The sequence below is a fragment of the Malaya genurostris genome, chromosome 1 (assembly GCF_030247185.1).
Source record: "Malaya genurostris strain Urasoe2022 chromosome 1, Malgen_1.1, whole genome shotgun sequence".
Lineage (NCBI taxonomy): Eukaryota > Metazoa > Arthropoda > Insecta > Diptera > Culicidae > Malaya > Malaya genurostris.
The window spans coordinates 79,375,444-79,397,428 of record NC_080570.1 but is presented as its reverse complement, the minus strand read 5'-3'; the positions used below and the strand labels follow the sequence as shown (position 1 = coordinate 79,397,428).

The window sequence follows — 21,985 nt, the reverse complement described above, 5'->3', positions numbered from 1 at the left end:
CCTTTTGTTTTGTGTTGTTTTTCAACCTTATCATTACGGAATCAATTAGTAATCATTTTGAATGAATAATTTTTATTAACATTTTTTGTTTGAAATAAGCACACCGAAAGCATTTTTCAATCACACTTTTATGAATACTTTTGTGATTTCAATGTGATTCTTCGTTCCATTCAACACTTCAATGTGACATAACTAAATATTTAACATTTTTGCTATTTGGTTGTAATTTAGGTGCCAAAGAATTTGCCACACAGCAAACACTGACAATAAAGTACAACATGAATCAATTGACGAACACAAGTAATACCTTCCAATGTAACCTGCTTGTGGTCCTAGTCCATTACGGTCGTCCATAACTCTTTGTGGCTGATTGTTTACAACTTTACCGTCGTCGTTACCTTTCCATGTGCCATCATCTTCCTTGAAAGATGAGCTCCTAGTTGGACGATCGAAAACAGCGTAAAAAAAATCAGATATGAATATATATAATATATTGAACAAATACAAAGTAATTAATAAACAATAGAACTGTTAAAATTGCCAGAGTATAAAATTATGCTGTATTATACTATATACATTTGAAAGTCAGTAATTCAAATGGTTTCAGACACTAGTTAGAGGATCTATTTAGGCAAAATAGTCATACTTATTGCAAGGCAATACGCAGATGCCACAGCATTTCTCCATTCCACTGAGATTTTTTTCGGCTTCTCGCATATCAGCATTGATCTGATCCATGCCTTCCTCGATGCGATCCAGTTGTTCTGCGATTGCATTGTATTCGGATGTGCAGAGATTCGACGGAAAAAATAACGCATTAGCAAATAGGTTGTCAAGACTGCTGTGTAGAACCCCCCTGGAGGGATGTCTATAATGTCATGTCAAAAGCATTTTGTGGAAAGATGAGATACATAACATATAAATTAACCAAGTATAATACTGTGCTATGGAATACTAAATTAATCGTTCAGGTAAAATGCAGGATTATGAGAACAACTGTTTGAAGATGGTAGAATTGAAAGCAGGGAGTGTAATAGAACGAACTACATGCAAAATATTACTGTTTTCCATTTGATGACAAAGAAAATTGCGACTTTTCGATAAGTGGAATGATGCAATAAGTATAATAGGAAGTATCTACTTGAATTTAATCAAGTATCATGGTAAAAAGTAACTGTGGCCTAGCAATTTAAATATTAAGTACTTTTAAATTGCTAAGTTTAAGTATTGTATTGTATTGTATTGTTAGACAAACAGTGAGAGAAAACTTAATATAAACAAAACATGGAATTCAACACAGGGTAATAAAATGATATTGACCCCAATTGGTACTGGATGTTCGAATGGGTTTTTAGAATATTTCTGCGATTTATTGATTACTTCAAGCAATACATTATGAATAGGACTGTTGCTGTTTGTAAATAACAATGAGGTATTCTAGATCACGAACTGAAGAACAATTGCAGAGAAGAATCTTATGATTGTCAGTAATAAGATTTATAACATCCGTTTGTATGATAAGAAATAAATAGCAACCTGCCATGATATCTTTAAAAGAGCAGAAATACCCTAAAATAAATTTTCTATGCTAAAGTTAACAGAGTTTAACTAACAAATTGACCTATACTAAGTAACTTTTACGAAACTAAGCATTATTCAAACAACGAAAATCGAACCATTAACGAAAAAAAATCAAAAGTTATTACGAAATATCCAGAAAGGTACAACCCGTGTTTTGAATATTATGTAAGTTTTGTATTTACTCACTTGTGATGAATCTACATTAAAAGATTGTTGTATTTTGTGGAGTTCGTTTTTGATATATAATTGTAAGGCAATAAGAAGCAGAGTTTGCGTTAGTTGTTCAATGTGATCAATTTCTGTGCGGTGCAGCTGTTTTTGTACTGTAGCTAATTGTAAAACCAACATTAATGCAGACGGATACTGTTGGATTCTACTATCTGTAATTTTAGTTTGTAAGTGAAAAGGCTTTTCAAATTAGAGTGCACGTTATGTACGTGGTACATTGTAGTGATTTGTGATCTTAGATGTTTTGTTCGCTGTTACTTGGTATATTGCACAAACATTGTAGGATCATGTTGTTTAATTGTTTAAAAGATATTATAGAGAAGAATCTTATTCCAAGAATCTACTTCGGTGTACCCCTACGATTGATACCTTCATGCTATACATTGTTGTGTTAGTAGACCTTCTCCCTTACCATTTTTACAAAAAGTAGCAATGTTCATAGCTTTTGCTTTCTTGAAAAAGAAAATCACCAAAATAGTCAATTTTGATGTTATTGGCAAACTGTATTAGTTCGTGAAGATTACAGTGACAGAGCTCAATGACATACATGTTTGCACTGATTATTATTTCGAAAACAAAAACTATTCGCAGGCTTATTTGATTCTAATTGTTAGTACAGTTTATAACAAGTAGTTAATGTCTTACCTCCTTGCTCATCCAGCATAACGATGGTACGCATTCCCACTTCAGTGCTCTAGATCAAAAAATATTACAAATCTCATCTTAGCAAATACCGTTTCATTCATATAACTTAAGTAACTGGGTTTTAAAGTTACTTAAAGATAAGGTGTCTCAAGTTGATTTATTGCGCTCATTGCTACTATTTCTACTATTGTTCTTTAATAATGTTCCTGCATTGCATCTTTTAAAGCCTAACTCACTAATCACTACAATTTCGCACAATCTCTCATTAGTATTGTTATTCATCAAGTTAGGCTACTCATAAAATACAAATGCGTTTTAATGTTGATTTGATTATATAGTGTACTAAGTCAAACTCGACGATCTAAAACCAGAATAGATGTAGCTTACCGCCTTGTTCACATCATAAATTTAACGACCTTAGTCTCGCTTCTTCGCTCTACAATTGGGATTGAAATTAGAAAAAACCAAACAAATGCATAAAGAACGCACAACTTAAAATAAATTAAAGAATCCGTCATTTGTAAGTAAAACTAGCCTTGTGAACGATTGCATAGCAAACTGAAAATCACTATTTTTATTCATATTTTTATTGTGTATTTAATCAAAACCAAATAAAACAAACCACAAAAGCATCTAGGTATATGATAGCAGTTATCTAAATATAAGACAATTCAATCAACGTTAAGCCGACATAAAGCTGTAGAGAATACTTTGTATTGTGTAGTGGTATACATTTAAACGCGTTGTAACTTAAATAACTCACTTCAGTTTTTGTTACTACATGTATTGGAATTATTTGTGTAGAAAAAATTGCTTTCTCAAATATACTTAATACTGTGCAATATTATAGTAAATTAACTTGTATGATTGATTTAATAGCAGGATTTTTGAGTTAGAACAAACGAAAACGAGTTGGGTATCCAAACTGTTTGTGTAATCATTTCGTGTTATTAAAATAGTGCTATGTTATTAAAATATTGCTCTGTGAATCTTCAGTCGCTATGATTATTTTACGAGTTTTTTTTCAATCAAATCTACATAATATATTTTCATTATATGTACAAAGTTCTCCATAGTTATAAATGTAATAAATCATTTTGAAATTTAATTCTATTTTATTAAAAATCTTTCAATAAGCCAGAACAAGAATAAATCTAGCCGATTTCTTCAAACAACTAGCATACAAACATAACAAGAAGAGTAGATGAGAAATAAAATACTCGACTGATCATTCATTGACAATGATAACAATAGAATTGCAAAATAGTAAAAGCGATGAAGATGCAATAGATTGGAAGAAAGTGGAAAGTAACGATTTTATTGTTTAGGCATATGTTAATCAAGAGAGTACTGAGGATAATGTGATTATACTTGATAAATGAGGGACGTGGGGTATAGAAAATATATTACGTTATGTGTCTTTATGTCGACTCACCTCCCTGATCGTCAAGGGCTACCAGGGTGCGAATCCCGGCTTCCTTGCTCTGTTTTCGGCGGCATAAGGATAATTAGGCAAGCAATAAGTGTCAATATGTAGTACCTCTGTAAGTTTCGTTGATTGTTTGAAAGATTTTTTGCATATATTCTACTTGGTTTAGAGTAGTGAATGTATACCATTTATGTAAGATATAAAGTAAACAAAACACCTATCCACTTTGTTACTTCTGTAGTTGTGTTAGATATTTTTCTGATGTTCATTCAAGAATGTCTGATACATTATTATTCTGACTTAAATATATTTAATAATAAAAATCAAAATATTTCTCAATAAAAAGCTATATTAACTAAACAGTTTCCTATTTCAGTAAAATAATAGTTTGTGCAATAACAAAAATATGAGACACCTGATTGATGAAATGTATATTGGAAATATGGTAGCATGGTTGCATCCGAATTTACTCAGTAGATCATTGTGTTTGTTTAGTTATTACATGTGCATTTGGGGGAAACATAAAGTATTATTTAATTCGATTGTAGTTCTGCAGTGTTCATTGTTAATTTTTGTTTAACCCTTTAAAAATAATTGACTAATCTATTTAGAAATCGCTTATACAAACAAGACGAACATTGAATGTGTGCTGTACAAACAAATGAAGACTGTTTCATATAGAAAGCACACAAAACATAATTTGCTCGTAGACACAAGATTTTTTATTTTAGGTATGCTATTTTTCAAAGCAAATATTGGAAGATATTAGAAAAATATTTCGCCGTTATCGTCAAAACATTCATAGCATTAACATTAGAACATGGAGGTCACCTGACCAACAGACCGAAAACCAAATCGACCACGTTTTGATCGACGGAAAATTTTTCTCGGAAATCAACAATGTTCGCACCTACCGCAGTGCGAATATAGATTCGGACCACTACTTGGTTGCTGTATGCATGCGCTCAAAACTTTCGACGGTGGCTACCCAACGTCGAAACCGAACGTCGCGGTTTAACATCGCGCGGCTCCGGGATGCTGGAGTAGCCCAAGATTACGCGCAGCAGTTGGCAGTGGCACTACCAACGGAAGAGCAGCTTGGTGCAGCTACTCTTGAAGATGGCTGGAGAGACATCCGTTCTGCCATAGGTAGCACTGCATCAGCAACACTAGGTTCGGCGGCTCCGAACGTAAGGAACGACTGGTTCGACGACGAATGTGAACAGTTAGTGGCCGAGAAGAATGCAGCTTGGGCGAGCAAGCTGCAACACCGGACGAGAGCAAACGAGGAGCGATACAGACAGGCGCGGAACAGACTAAACTCGGTATCCCGTAGAAAAAAGCGCCAACAGGAAGACCGAGATCGCGAAGCGATGGAACAGCTGTTCCGTGCTAATGACACAAGGAAGTTCTACGAGAAGGTTAACCGTTCGCGCAGAGACCATGTGCCACAGGCCGATATGTGCAAGTACACCAACGGGGATCTTCTCACGAACGACTGTGAGGTGATCGAGAGGTGACGGCAGTATTTCGACGAGCACCTCAATGGCGATGTGGCGGAATACGAAGGTGGCGGCGCGGTAACGAACTTGAGAACGCGTGCGGAGGACGATTGACTGCCGGTCCCAGCCCTACAAGAAGTCGAGGAGGTGGTAAGCCGGTTAAAAAATAATAAGGCCGCTGGCGTTGACCAACTACCAAGCGAGCTACTAAAACACGGTGGTAATGCACTAGTGAAAGCACTGCAATGGGTCGTTACCAATATCTGGGAGGACGAGATTTTACCGGAGGAATGGATGGAAAAAAAGGACGATAAGCTGGATTGCTGCAATTACCGCGCAATAACTCTACTGAACGCCGCCTACAAGGTACTCTCCCAAATCTTATGCCGTCGACTTTCACCGATTGCAAACGAATTCGTGGGACAATATCAGGCAGGATTTATGGGCGAACGCGCTACCACGGACCAAGTGTTCGCCATCCGTCAGATGTTGCAAAAGTGCAAAGAATACAATGTACCCACACATCACTTATTCATCGATTTCAAATCAGCCAACGACACAATCGATCGAGAACAGCTATGGAAAATCATGCACGACTACGGATTTCCGGACAAACTGATACGATTGGTCAAGGCTACGATGGATCGAGTGATGTGCGTTGTTCGAATATCGAGGATAAACTCGAGTCCCTTCGAAACTCGCAGAGGGCTACGGCAAGGTGATGGCCTTTCGTGTCTGCTATTCAACATTGCTTTGGAGGGTGTGATAAGAAGAGCGAAGATAGACACGAGTGGCACGATTTTCAGAAAGTCCGTCCAGCTACTTGGTTTCGCTGATGATATTGATATTATAGCACGCAACTTTGAGAAGTTGGAAGATACGTACATCGGACTAAAAGCTGAGGCCAAGCGGATCGGACTAGACATCAATGTGTCAAAGACAAAGTACATGAAAGGCAGGGGCTCGAGAGAAGATAACGTCAGCCACCTATTACGAGTTCTGATTGGTTGTGATGAAATCGAAATGGTCGACGAGTTCGTGTACTTGGGCTCACTGGTGACTGCCGATAATATCACACAAGCAGAGAAATTCAGAGACGCATACTGTCAGGAAATCGTGCTTACTTTGGACTGCGCAGGACGCTTCGATCGAGCAAAATTCGCCGTCGTACGAAGTTAACTATCTACAAAACGCTGATTAGACCGGTTATCCTCTCCGAGCACGAGTCCTGGACAATGCTTGCGGAGGATCAACGCGCACTAGGTGTTTTTGAACGGAAGGTGTTGCGAACTATCTTCGACGGAGTGCGGATGGAAGACGGTACGTGGAGAAGGCAAATGAACCATGAACTGCACCAGTTGCTGGGAGGACCAACCCTCGTCCAAACGGCCAAGGTCGGGCGGTTACGGTGGCCGGGCATGTTGTTAGAATGTCGGAGAACAACCCGGTTAAAATGATTCTCGATAATGATCCGACCGGTATAAGAAGAAGAGGCGCGCAGCGGGCAAGATGGATCGATCAAATTGAGGACGACCTGCGGACCCTTCGCAGCTACCGAGGCTGGCGGCGAACAGCCATGAACCGAGTTGAATGGAGACGCCTCCTGTATACAGCAGAGACCAGCGTGGTCTACGACTGAAAGAGTAAGAGTAAGTATTAATATTAGAAATTATCGTGAAAAATATATAAAATTGTTAAACACGTTTTAGTGTAGAAGGGAAAAACAAATAATTCCCCAGAGAAATATGATAAAATATCTCACTTAAAACAGTATTCAACAGAAACCAAATTTTTTTTTCTCAGCAACTCCCCTACGGAAGAAAAATATTTATTTCTCTTATTTTGTAAGATTTCGTGATTAGAGTCACTTAAGTAACAGAAGAAGGTTCCATTTTTCTAAGGAAATACATCGAATGAATAATGTGCTGAAGTTATCCGGAAGAAGTGATATATACAAATAATGCAACGGTATGAATTAACACAAACTATTTTTCATGACAACGATGTTTGTTATGAAAAGTACCATTGGAGATCGCGTACGGTATACTAAGTTCTGTTGGATATTGTATTGTATTGGATACTTGATAAATTAATGATGATAGTGGACAGGTGGCGATTAGTGCGCACCTGAGCCTTTATAAATATTACAAACAAAATAATAATATTTTCAAGATCGTAAACACGTCTACAGAAACTTGAAATCTTACTTTACAATAACCTCATATGAAATATTACAACTATTATCTTGTTTTCGACCACGAAAGCTACAAAATGGTCATGTTTTGTTCATAACAGTGCGCAAGGGTAAAATAACAGTGTGCGGTGACACATAATACGCACAATGAGTTTTCCGTAAATCTCGAGTCTTAGTAAAAAGAAAAAAGGTTCGATTCAAATCGTAGGATGCACACGAATCAACCCTTGGATATGTTACACATACAATTATTTTTTGGAGAAGTTTACCAAATCTCGCGAATTTGAACAAACTCGGAGCAATTTACACATACATCACTATTTTTTCTTGAAGTATTTTAAAAATTTAGTATTTTAAAAACACTTTTCAATTCCCAATTTTCCTCCAAGCAGCTCAAAAACACTCGCTCATGACTAAGGATTTGTGTGTGTTTGATTCAAAATCAGTTTGTGTAAAATCAGTGCCCTCTTCCTATAACAGCTCAGCAAAACGGGATCATTTTCGTGAGCAAAAAAAGGTCCGGCACTTTCAAGCACCCTGTCGGAAATACATTGATATTTTGTTTTCCTGGAAAATTGAGGACTTTTATAGGTTTATTAACGGTCTGTGGTCGTTTTCGGGAATCTGTGCCAGTTGAGAATTTTTTTTTTCGATTATAGAGGTTTTAAACAAAAGGTCATTCGCCTCTTCTGGCCAGAAAAACTTTCTGACCCTATGTGCGGGGTTGGGAATCGAAACCAGGTGGGCAGCGTGAAAGACATCGACTTACCCATCACGCTATACCCTTCCCCCGGTTGAGAATCTGTGAAACACGGATTAATCTGTGAACCTGGTATCTCTGCTCATGAAACAGTCGTTTATTTGTCGCATTTATAAAAGTGGTCATCGATGTAATGTAATGCAGTGAATTATCGCGAAATAACAAGCCTCTCGGCATCGTCGAAATTTTTCGAGATAATTGTGTTGCAATTCTGCATCGCGCAAAGAATTATATCTCGTTCGAAAAGCATGGTTTTATGCCTGGGAGATCAGTTACAACGAATTTGTTGGCCTTCACATCCCACTGCATAACTAGTATGGAAGCTAAAACACAAATGTTATATAAAATGTTCAAAACGACGTATGTAACAATGAGAGATTCTCTTTGTTTACTTTCTCTTTCGATTATTGCGAAATATTCCTGCTTTTTTCGGTAATTTCTCCAGAGCAGATTAAAAGATGATAGCTTTAGTTATTATTATCGGTAAATTATTGGAGAGAAGGATTGCTAAGAGTGCCGTAATAATCAAAAGAGAAAGTAAACAAAGAGAATTGTTACATACGTTGTTTTGAACATTTTATACAGAATGGATGTTATCTATAACGATCTCAAAGCTGCTTTTGACACAATAGATCATACCTTATGATAAAAAAAAGAACCGGAATTTTCATTTTAAGATTCCCGCGCTTGTCCAATCGGTAAACTTTTATTCTCTCAACGTTGGCAACACTTTTATACACATTCTGTCAAATTTTGACGCACGATTAGTTTTTGTTTGGCGTCTGTACAAAGAAGCTGAAAAATTTTCGTGTGGCGATTTTTATAATGGATGAAAATTTATAACAACGTGCGTGCATCAAATTTTGTGTTGCAAATGGATTCAAGAGTTCCGAAATGTTGAAAATGTTAGCAAAGGCCTTTGGTGAATCGTGTCTAGGAAAAACACAGGCATACGAGTGGTATAAACGCTTCAAAGGTGGTCGTACAAGCTTGGATCATGATGAGATCCCTGGCCGCCCAACAACATCTGTTACTGAAGAAAACATTGAATCGGCGAAGCAAATCGTGTTGCAAAATCGTTCTGTACCGATTAGAGAGATTGCTGTGTTGTTGGACATCTCTTATGGATCAGCCGAACACATTTTAACTGATGTTTTGGGTTTGAAACGCGTCGCTTCTCGGCTGGTGCCAAAAAAGCTGAATTCATTCAAAAACAGCGTCGTGTTGATGTGGCCAAAGAGATGATTTCTAACTCAGATAGTGACCCCACATTCATCGAATGCATCACAACTGGTGATGAGGTGTGGATCTATGAATATGACGTCGAAACCGCACAACAATCGACCAAATGGCGCTTCGAAGGCGAGCTGTTGTTCTAAATTTTCATCCATTATAAAAATCACCACACGAAAATTTTACAACTTCTTTGTATAGACGCCAAACAAAAACTAATCGTACGATATGCGTCAAAATTTGACACAATGTGTATAAAAGTGTTACCAACGTTGAGAGAATAAAAGTTTACCGATTGGACAAGCGCGGGAATTTAAAAATGAAAATTCCGGTTCTTTTTTGATCATATGGTATAGTCTCTTCATTTGACAGGAACGTGATCCACATGTAGCGTTTACTACCGAAACTCAAGCTTGCTACGTGTTATTCAAATGGCCTTAGAAAGAAAATTTCCTGATCGAATATCTCATCCGATCGTACAAAAAACATTAGCATTAAGTTTTTCTATAAATATCTATCATGAAATTACTTCGAAGAACAAAATGCTTCACTATGCTTCACAAATCTGATGTAAGGGCAAATTAAATACACTGTTCGGTTATAACTCACAAATGTTAAGAGTAAAAAATGTGTGCGTTTCGAGAGTGCCTGGATATTGGTATTTAAGCACTACAAGGGAATACAATTTTGCTTTCACAGAAAAGGCAAAGTGTAGGTAAAATATAGAAAATACTGGACAGGTAATGACAATAATAGCAGACCAATAAATCCTTGTTTATGACAGAAGAAGTAGCATGCTACATATTATCGTAAAAAAGTAAAAATAGAACCAAACATATATGACGCTATTATTTCATGAACTAATATTATACTTAAAAATCCTATTGGTTTGATGGAACCTGCACACGACGCAATATATTATTAAATATTCATATAAATTTATCATATATACTATAAATCAAGATGGAACATGCAACACGTACGCACAGCTTCAGCCAAAAATACACTAACATAAAACAACTGAAAAATTTGTTGGCATATGTTGACACCACATGCTCTAACTGAGATCGGTGCGAAAATATTCTCAAATTATACAATCTCACGAGTTATGTGTGTGTTTTCCATTTCATATCAAATGTTTCCAGTAAAAATCATGAAAAAAAATATACGTTGGGTAAGATTCATACACGTAAAAACATCTTTCTTGTTATTGCTCAACGCTACACCAGCTCTTCGGGTTATCTTTGCATGTATTTGCAAATCCTCTGTATCTTGAAATATATAACATAATATCGAAAACAGAAACAATTAAATATAAATTCCGAGTTCCATTTAAAATACTACAAAATCATCAGAATTCATTTTAGCATTCAATGGTGTAATCAGTTTCTATGATCCGAGAGCCATATGAATGCAAGCTTGGTAACTCATTTAAAACAATCGCTGAATCCAAATAAATCGCTTAAACTGTGATTGGTTTTACTAACTCGTTCTTTTTGGTGTTTCCAAACATCATAGCAAAAACGAGCTAAATATTCAAGTATTAAATATTCATAGAATGTTATTTTGGGAAAGGTACAATTTCTCGAAAAAGAGGAGCTTATCGAGTTTACATATATCGTCTGTACAAATAGTACGATCCTTCTGACATGGACTAGCGCCGCATACTCTGAATCATCGACCCGTGATGAATGACTATGATTAGTCATTCATCTTAGGGTGTAATAAGGTTTGCCCCAACAACTATTAGATCAGAAAAGATATTATAACTGGCTTAGCCTTTCTCGGTTTAACTAAATATTTTTCTGCTAACAGAAGAAAGATTATTGTGTAACATTGGAAATTATTTCGAGTTTGTCAAATTTCTATAAAATTCTGCAAAGGTTTGGGACGATACTGTAAACTACTAACATTCGAGTATATCTTTAGTTCAACGTGGCATTTGTTCTACCGTTGTCAGTCGACATATCGACATTGTGCACTGGACAATAAGTCTTCTTAGATATAATGTTCCATTTAGTAGGATAACGGTACGGTAGGTTAGACGGTACTAGTTACAAGATCGAGTTTTTCCTCTGCTGAGGGAGATTCTATTTCCACAGATTTTATACATTGTTTTATCCTATTTGATTTAGTTTTGTTGTTGGCTAATATCGCCAAAAAACAATAAACGCACAGATTTGATACTTTCATTTTTGAAAATATCAGTGGTGAAATCAGGTGTGAAGTGAAAAATGTAAGTTAAAAAATCATTCATCGCATTTCAACAGTATTACAATTGAGGAAATATTACCTGTGTTGCTAGAAATCACTTTAAAGCACAATGAAACAAGGAACTACAATGAACAGAACTTTGCGAAAACAGAATTCGAGTAACCAAGTAGTCAAACAGTTCGTACTTCATTATTCTAGTGCAGGGGTCGAGCACCAGCGGATAACGAGCCACATGCGTTTTTTAGATGTAAGGCTAAAGCAACGGAAAGCTTCATATGCTAATTTTATGTATTTTATTTCCGTTAAAAATGGATGAAATTGTGATTTCATACTTTCTTGAGTTAAAAGATTCAATAAGTAATGCCGTCGATCTTATTTACAATACAAAGCTTTTTTCGAATAAATATACGAAAGACATTGAACACGCAAACCAAGAATATAAGAGATGGTGGGGCAAGTGTGCCATGCTAAGAGTTTTCGTCTTTCTGCAATAAATTAAGGTCTGAGGACAGAGGGTCGCGTGTTGAGTTTTAAATCGACCACGTGGCTCGCTCAATTAACTTTGCGCATCGTATTTCTCTTGTGCTCTCGCGTATATGAGCAAACTGTACCGGGTTGCCAGCATACATGTTATTATTTTGATGAAAAATTTTATTACATAAACCCGAACATTACATAGATTCCAATGAACAATGAAAAAATATTCAACTTTCACAAAGATTGAAAGCGAAACAAAAAATGTGAAAAATATACAATGAAACGTCTGTTTGTTTGGCAGCCTTGTCGAGCCAATTTTATTTCTCTCTCCTTTTTCAGAATGCTATCAGGAAAACAAAGCGAAAAAAATGGCGGATGCATTGAAACTAACTTTGTATCACAGAAAAATACAAGACTTTATTTTTATCGCGATAACATATATGTTTTACGTACTAATCGCATCTAAACTAAATTATCTAGACCTTGTCACGGCAGATTTATGATACAAGCCTTCAAAGCCGAGATATTCGATGAACAAGTAGAGGTATGCATTTCCGAGCGTTCCAATTTTCAGTAGTTCTTCAGTCAGAAAAAAATACAACCGCTAAACTTAATGAAACATTCTGAAAATTTCACAGAATATTCTCAACTAAATTTCGAAGAGATTGTCACGTGGGTTTTTCTATATTCTGCCCCGTTTCCAAGAAAATCTAATTTGAAACGGGAAAATAGCAAAAAACCTACCACTTTACGGTACTGTCCTCAGCCCTTAAGGTGAAATGTAGCGGAATGCGAAAATCGCGTTTTTGATCAATTATTCAAAAACTAGACCGATTTTCGAAAAACCAAAAACACTTAAGTTTTCGAAATCAAATTTATCATAACTAAGTATTCTTAGAATTTTGAAATTTTGCTTTGCCGAGCCGTAATTGGTTTTTGAAATGTATAAACGGTCACTGTTCCGTCCCACGGGGATGATTTTTGAACTGAAAAGTAGTATTTGTAGCAGAATTTCACAAAGAATCTGAAAATGCAACTCAAAATTATAAAATTTTAGCGAAAACAACCGAAAATTGAAAAAGTTTTCATAAATTTTTTTGCATTTTTTTTATTGCTTGCGCGCTGCTGTTTCGTATTGAGGTGGTGTGAGAAATGCACGGTGGGCACGGTGGCATTATATCGTGAGCAAAAATTACATGTAAAATTATGACGCAAATTTATGCAGCATTGGGTTTTGTGTTGAAATAAAAACGACTTGAATACAATAAAATGAGTATTGTAAGAAATCGTTTATTTTCTGAGTAGCTGTCATTTATACAAACAATGTGATAAACATTGAGGGCCAGCTTCGAGCCAGTCAGCATGGAAAACTTATTGGAATTCATTGGTTTTTCAATTATTATGAATACAATGAATCAACGCTTGATTTTGCTTTCAAAATCGATTGAATAATAAGGAACTACGAAATAACTTTATATTCAATTTCGTGCCCCAAATATGTGCTTGAGAAAAGATTCACTAAATAATTTTAACTGCATGTTTGGTCTTCGGTTCGTTATCGTTGAAACAGACATTTCTAGACTCATCATGCTATATAATTCCGAAAGTCGCTTCCGAAAAAAAGTTAATGGTGAATACTTTTACGTAAATTCTATCTCATCGGCGGGAAGGGCCTGGTGAACGACTGGCAAAGATATCGAAAATACTTGAATGTTCTCTTGTCTTCAACCGTTCTTTTGAAGGAGAATCGATGCTTGCTACTAAAATCAGGCATATACATGGTTAGCAAGTTAGTCAATACATATACATTTAACCTCATGTTAATCATTCATAATTACTCATGATATATAGCTCTAGTGTAAGAGTAATCACTAACAATGATGATTGAATCAGCATATATTCAAAGTGTGAAGAATTCTAAAATCCATTACGTCCCGTCTTTTTTACAAGCCAATATAACGAGAGGTAAACCCACTGCGCTCAATCATTGAAAAAAGTTCTTGTTTCTATGTGGTCGTTTTTCTTGGTACGCTTTGTGCGACGGTTCGTTCAACAAAAACGTTTTTCAATGATTGAGCGCAGTGGGTTTACCTCACGTTATATTGGCTTGTAAAAAAGACTGAACGTAATGGATTTTGAATCCTTCACACTTTGAATATATGCTAATACAATCGTTATTGTTAGTGATTACTCTTACACTAGAGCTATAAATCATGAGTAATTATGAATAACTAACATGAGGTTATATGTATATGTATTAACCAACTTGATAACCATGTATATGCCTGTTGTTTATCAATGTTTATCACATTGTTTATATCACGATAATACTTGGTTTGTATTTCATTCAGTAGCTTATCAATGATGAAGTTATAGTTTTGCTATAAAAATTGCTACAATCTAAAATAATACCTGTTATACGATATCACACAGCCAAGTTTTATTGCTTCAGCAACATCAATGCATTGAACTCAACAGAATTGGACATTATTAGCATTATAAATGACAGTTACTTAGAAAATAAACAATTTCTTACAATACCCATTTTATTGTATTCAAGTCGTTTTTATTTCAACACAAAACCCAATGCTGCATAAATTCGCGTCATAATTTTACATGTAATTTTTGCTCACGATATAATGCCACCGTGCCCACCGTGCATTTCTCACACCACCTCAATACGAAACAGCAGCGCGCAAGCAATAAAAAAAATGCGGAAAAGTTTATGTACACTTTCTCAAATTTCGGTTGTTTTAGCTAAAATTTTATAATTTTGAGTTGCATTTTCAGATTCTTTGTGAAATTCTGCTACAAACACTACTTTTCAGTTCTAAAATCATCCCCGTGGGACGGAACAGTTACCGTTTATACATTTCAAAAACCAATTACGGCTCGGCAAAGCAAAATTTCAAAATTCTAAGAATACTTAGTTATGATAAATTTGATTTCGAAAACTTAAGTGTTTTTGGTTTTTCGAAAATCGGTCTAGTTTTTGAATAATTGATCAAAAACGCGATTTTCGCATTCCGCTACATTTCACCTTAACGCTTGATTTTGATAATTGATACGTATATTAAGTACTTTCAGGAGTACCCTCGACAGTCCATTATATGAAGTACGTTTATTTTAGAAATGAGTTCAACTCCTATGGATTTTTTAAGGACACCAATGAATAAAAAAATAAGATGCCTTGTAAAATCAATTCTCTGATTCCTTGAGGAAATCTTTTCTCAACAATATTTCACATATATCTGGTTTAAATAATAGGTAAAATGTATAAAACTGTTTACACGTGCTCGCTTTCGTCGTACGATTCGATCTAGTTCCCAAAAATTCAAGTATAAAAAAAATCATCATCATTTACTTCTCTGAAGTTTTCCGCGGCATGTCGAATTCTTTAGCCGCCTTTCGAATTCTTAAGCCACCACCGTGCACCTGGATTGCACCCTTGTATGTCCGTACCATCGTTCACAATCTGCTTTTAGTTGTTGTTTCAACACTGATCGACTTTGAGGTTAGGTTTGTTCACCATCTGCTATGGCACACCTGCCCCATAGCAATATGGCGAACTTGCCCCGTTATAAACCGATTGCAAAATCATGGTACTATTAAATCAATTATCGGTATTCAATTTTGAACAACAAAAAGATATACCAATGGTCTGACATTAAAATGAAACCAAACCATACCAAATGGATAATAATTGAAAAACTCTTATTTTATAAGATCTCGTTCTTATATTATCTGTGTGCTAATTACAAGATCTGGTTTGTTTGGATTTCACGCCCAAATAAATAAATGAGAAAAATTGAAGCAATATGAAATTATATCGTGGATATTCAATGAACAAACCCAAATGTGTATATTTATGATAAATGCTTATTCTATGTGAAAATTGTGGGGTGGCACAATTGCCCCTCACCTCCCCATAACACTGCTCGTTTCAATTTGTATTTGGCTTGTGTATAAGGTTAGGTGTTGCTTGCTAACGTTTTTGGAGCCTTGGTATTTAGCCACATACGTAAAATGTGTGTTAATTTTTTTGTACGTATAATTGCGATAGATGTCGATTGCTAATGTTCCGCATGTAAAAGTACCATACATAATAAACTATTCCTTATATAATCCAAACCATATTCTTGAACGTTTGATGATAACTAATATAGTTGGTTAATGGTATTAGTTTATACGGGGTATTACCAAATACAAATTATAATACGGAATACTTCGACAAATTTTCAAGGACACATTTTGCATTGTGCGGTACACTGTCACTGGGTTGGCGGTTCAATGCATAGGACGCTGGCCTTACAAGCCAGTTGTCGTATGTTCGATCCCCGACCTGGAAGGATTCTTAGTGTTAGTAGGATCCATAGTAAAAGCCATGCAATGATTCTGTACACTAAGAATCGGCTGCGCAGTCTGTTGAAACAGAAAGGCCAAATTCCACAAAAGGAATGTAATGCCAGGACTTTGACTTTGGTACACTGTCATGATACACTGTCAGGGTGACAATGTACTTTAACGAGTTCTCTATAAAACTAGCAACACTGAATGGTAAGAACAAGTTCACCATAGTTACTGTTTATTATAGTGAAAAATAAATAAACAAACAGTTTTTATCTGATAATCAAGATCACAAGCGAAATGTAAGTTAAACAATAATCTAGAATGGTTAAGCAACCATGAATATACTATTAGCTGTATTGATATTTGTAGATTCGTGGGTGCTTGTGTTCATTTTTCATCTTTTGTGCTAGTGCCGGTGATATTTACACTGATTGTTGCAGTTTAATACAGCAACGATAAACATAAACAAACAAGTTTGTTTTGCACCGTAGCAACTAGCATAAAGCGTTTCCGGAAACGAACTCCTTCCACATTTTCAAACTATCGCAATGAAAGGGAGTAATTTGCTAGGCTTACTTGTTCAGGCTGTGAACCAAACATTGGCGGTTCGTTTGTATGGGACTTAGGGGTATTATTATTTGTATTTGGTATTACGTAACAATTGATGATCGCGGTATACTTTTACGAGTACGATTTTTATAAATAAGGTTAAGAATTCCTCATTATGTGTCAGTAATTAAAGTAGAAAATTGATCTTATAACCTGGAAACTATTTTGAGATCCTCCCAATTCTGAATCTTATCTGAGAAAGCATCTTATTCACACGGATTGAAATCTGTTTGTTTAAATACTCCTTAAAGAATGGTACCAAACATTGAGCATGCATTGAGAAAAAAATGAGTTCAACTCCTGTGCCTGTGAAATCAATTCTCTGATTCCTTGAGGAATTGTTTTCTCAACAATATTTCACATATATCTGGTTTAAATAATACGTAAAAAGATATAAAACTGTTTACACGTGGTCACTTTCGTCGTGCTATTCGATATAGTTCCCAAAAATTCAAGTTCAGGTTTGACATAATTTTCAACAAATATACATTGAGTTGCTATGAGTTACGAGTCGTAAAATCTTTCTTCCTTCACAGAAAAAATAATTAAATTTTCCCGACATATAAATAAAAAGTGATCCTTAATAGACATCAGTTGAATTTAAAATTTAATTGAAACCAATCATCAATCTGAAGCTGAACATATTTTTACAAACTCAGATTCGAATAGAAGGTCTAGTGGTCCCATGAACTGCTGTTAAATTTTATCTGGATTCGACGTCCGGTCTCGAAATTACAAGACAAGGAGTACCAAAATGATAGAAGATATGTGTTGAAAGTTTCAATATGAGACGACACAAAAAATTTAACAGTTCTTCAAAACTATTTTTAAAAAGTACGCCGTCTTCAGTTACTATTTAATTTTATACGGATCTGGTAATCAGTCCGGTAATTACAGGCTGTCAAATAATGAGACTTTAAATTGTCATATAAGTGATGAAGTAAAAGAGGAACGAAAATTTTGCGTAATATTTCAGAACATGAAAATTTCTCGATCATAGCAAATAATCGGAGCATTTATTCTGAATTAATCAGTCCATTTATTCTCAGCAAATCTCTCCTTCTATCTATTAGGAGATTGAAAAGCTAATATTTTTTCAGTAAACAAACCAGGTCGAACACTGTTTCATATTCTATTGGGTCTGCAAATGCTTCTGAAACAGAGTTTAAATGGCAGATTTTCAATTATACCCTTCGTAAGCCTATTTATGCTATCGTTCATGTGCTAAGACACTTAGACTAAAATAATTTTTTACCAAGAATTGATCCACTGGTTTCCTGTTCCATGTCGCAAAAGGCCACAAAAATAGGAACTCCTAAGTCAAGATGTATTTCCGTGCCGATGGCTGAATAGCTGCAGGAGGTTAAACAATGCAGTCGTGAACGGAATATCTTGAGGTTTTCCCTTACTGTGTTAAGTGGAGCTCTGGCACAGTGGACAACTTCTTTCTTCGCAACTCGTGGGATTTAAATGATTAAAACATTTAAAAAATCCTTACATGGTTCGCTATAGACGATTATAAGCCAATATAGTTGGTTTCTTGTAGTTGTTGTACGGTTAGTGCTGGAGGTGGAATGTTCGTTACTCTAATTGATAATGGTTAGAGTGGCACAAATCAATCTTCAGCATAAACGTACAGCAACTATGAATCTATCCAGACTTCTGCAAGAAGGTAAAGCTTCTATAGCTTTGGTTCAAGAACCATATTTCCAAAAGGGAAACTTCTACGTTGGAAAATTGTTAAACCCAGTCTTTGTTGCCTTAAAATAGAACGGTGAGAGTAATCCACGTGAAATGCCTCGAGCATGCATACTTGCAAATAGTGCTCTCGATGTTTCTCTCATATCGGAGCTCACAACTCGGGATATTTGTGCTGTCACAGTTGGTATGACTATTGATGGCATAGACAGGAAATATGTCTATTGTTCGGCATATTTACCGCATAACCAACCTTCGCCAAGCGATGACTTTAAAAAGGTTGTATCATACTGCTGCAAGAGTGATTTACCGCTTGTAATCGGCAGTGACATAAATGCTCACCATATCATTTGGGGCAGCACAGATATAAATTCGAGAGGCTCTGATATGATGGAATTTGTGAGCAGTACAAACCTGCACATAGTCAATGCCGGAAACCGTCCAACTTTTGCGAGATTTGGAAGAGAGGAGGTTTTGGACGTAACTCTCTGCTCTGATAGAATTGCGCATGAGTTGGTGAATTGGCTCGTCTCCGATGAGCTCGAACCTTCGTTGTCTGATCATAAGTACATATTCTTTGATCATTCAAACGTTAAATTTAATATTATCACATATCGTAATCCCAAATCTACAAACTGGGACCTTTATGAAGAAGGCTTGGCGACTAGATTTTACGGGTACCAACCAACAATTGAAACTCCAATAGATTTGGAAAATGTTGTCGACGAGACAAACTCACTAGTTGCAACATATGAACAGGCTTGTTCACTTCGGATTGTGCGAGCTACTAGAGGAACTCCTTGGTGGAATGCTGAACTTGCTAGACTAAGGAAACTATGCAAAAGAGCTTGGAACCACCGACGCAGAGATGGGTCGGAGGCATTCGTGTAGGCTCGAAGGGCTTACAAAAATGCTCTTCGATCGTCTGAGCGAAGTGGTTGGAAAAGCCTCTGCACAAATGTCTCTAGTCTTAACGAGGCTAGCAGATTAAATAAGTTACTTTCTAAGTCTAAGGACTTTAATGTCAGTTTCTTAAGAACTTCAGATGGTGAACACTTGTCTGATGAAGGTGATGTACTTCACTATCTTTTAAACACTCACTTTCCGGGATGTATGGATCCATCACCGATAGCTCTTCCCGAGACTTTTTCAGATAGTTACGATTCTTGGGCCCTTGCTTGCGTTGTGACGATTGAATTGGTCGAATGAGCAGTTGAGAGTTTTGCTCCGTACAAGTCTCCTGGAAAGGATGGAGTTTTCCCAGTGTTACTGCAGAAAGGGTATGAACATTTCAAACATGTTTTGAAGAAAATACTTACTTTTAGTCTTGCGACAGGATATATTCCAAGAGCCTGGCAGGAAATAATTGTCAAATTTATTCCCAAAGGCGGTCGCGACACTTATGAGGAAGCGAAGAGTTTCATGCCTATCAGTCTAAGCTCATTTCTTCTGAAAACAGTGGAACGCATAGTAGATCACTATATCAGGAATGTTAGTTTGGGCGTGCATCCGCTACATGGAATGCAACATGCTTACCAGCGTGGAAAGTCCACTACAAACCCTGTTACATGATGTTGTGTACAACATTGAAAAAGCTTTCTCACAAAAGCAATCTTGCTTGGGAGTTTTCCTAGATATTGAAGGTGCCTTTGATAACGTGTCTTTCAATTCAATTCTGGAAGCAGTCCGTCGTCATGGCATACCTTCAAGTATCACAAATTGGATACACGCAATGCTTAGCAATCGACTTCTTTGTTCATCGCTTCGGCAAGTAGAGATTAGAAAGCTGAGTGTCTGTGGGTGTCCTCAAGATGGTTTACTATCCGCACTTTTATGGAACCTAGTCGCTGATGGTTTGTTAAGGAAACTTAATAACCTTGGATTTCCGACTTATGGTTATGCCGACGATTATCACAAATTGATGACCGGTATAAGAATTAACACTCTCTTTGATTTAATGCAACAAGCCCTGCGATCTGTTGAACAATGGTGTTGTCAGGTTGGATTATCTGTAAATCCGGGCAAAACATCAATGGTGCTTTTCACTCATCGTAGGATAATCACAGGAGCTCGTCCGTTGCAGTTCTTTGGTTCAGAGGTCACTGTGGTCAATCAAGTTAAATACGTCGGGGTTATCTTGACTCAAAACTGAATTGGTCTGCTCACATTGACTTCAGGATTAAAAGAGCTTGAATGGCTTTCGGCCAATGCAGACGAGATTTTGGAAAATCATGGGGACTCAAACCCAGATATATTCATTGGATCTACACAACTATTGCTAGACCAATTTTAGCATATGGATGTCTTGTATGGTGGCAGAAAGGAGAAGTCGCGACAGTTCAGTCAAAGCAAAATCATCTCCAAAGGATGGTCCTATTGGCGATGACAGGAGCATTCACGACAACTCCTACTGCTGTTCTAGAGGCGCTACTGTGTATTAAACCACTACATGTGTTCCTAAAACAAGAAGCATTATCTTGTGCATACCGTCTTAAGGTTACAGGGCTTTGGAACAGTAACCCATTAGATTATGCTACCAGCCACACTCGCTTGTGGTCTCAAATGGTTACGTGGGATGAGTATTTACTCGCTCCTAGTGACCTAACTCTCACATGCAGTTTTCCTTTCAAAACATTCAATGTGAGCTATCCTCTTCGTGAGGAATGGTTGTCTGGTTGTCTGGAACGACAACTTGATGAACACATAGTTTGTTATACGGACGGTTCTCTGTTGAATGGTCGTGCTAGTGCTGGTGTCTACTGTCGTGAAATGAGGCTGGAGCAGTCTCATTCACTTGGTAGATACTGTACTGTGTTCCAATCAGAAATCTACGCAATTCTGTGTGGAGTACACTTAAAAGCACTCAGTTCGAATGACTCGCGGTCGAATCTAGTGATCGCATGTCGAACTAAAATTGAAGACCTCAGCATTTCAAATGCTGTTTACTTCTTATGGGTACCCGGCCATTCTGATATTACTGGAAATGAATGGGCTGATGAGTTGGCTAGAGCTGGTGCAACGAATGATTTCGTTGGTCCTGAACCAACTTTATCACTTTCAACTAG

The 21,985-nt window shown here is 36.5% G+C and overlaps 1 protein-coding gene across 7 annotated transcripts in view; it reads right to left on the bottom strand.

Moving 5' to 3' along the window:
- LOC131440587 (synaptosomal-associated protein 25) overlaps positions 1–21,985 on the bottom strand; it is a 77,369-nt gene that overhangs the window by 27,549 nt on the left and 27,835 nt on the right. For 4 of the 7 annotated variants that reach the window (XM_058611990.1, XM_058611995.1, XM_058611993.1 and 1 more), the window contains exons 4-6: positions 3,890–3,938; positions 647–764; positions 308–436 (exon numbers count right to left, since the gene is read on the bottom strand). In XM_058611990.1, the coding sequence (XP_058467973.1) occupies positions 308–436; positions 647–764; positions 3,890–3,938 (296 nt within the window). Of the gene's footprint in view, positions 1–307; positions 437–646; positions 765–2,454; positions 2,504–3,889; positions 3,939–21,985 lie in introns of all 7 variants that reach the window. The other 3 variants (XM_058611991.1, XM_058611997.1, XM_058611996.1) reach the window with 1 other exon arrangement.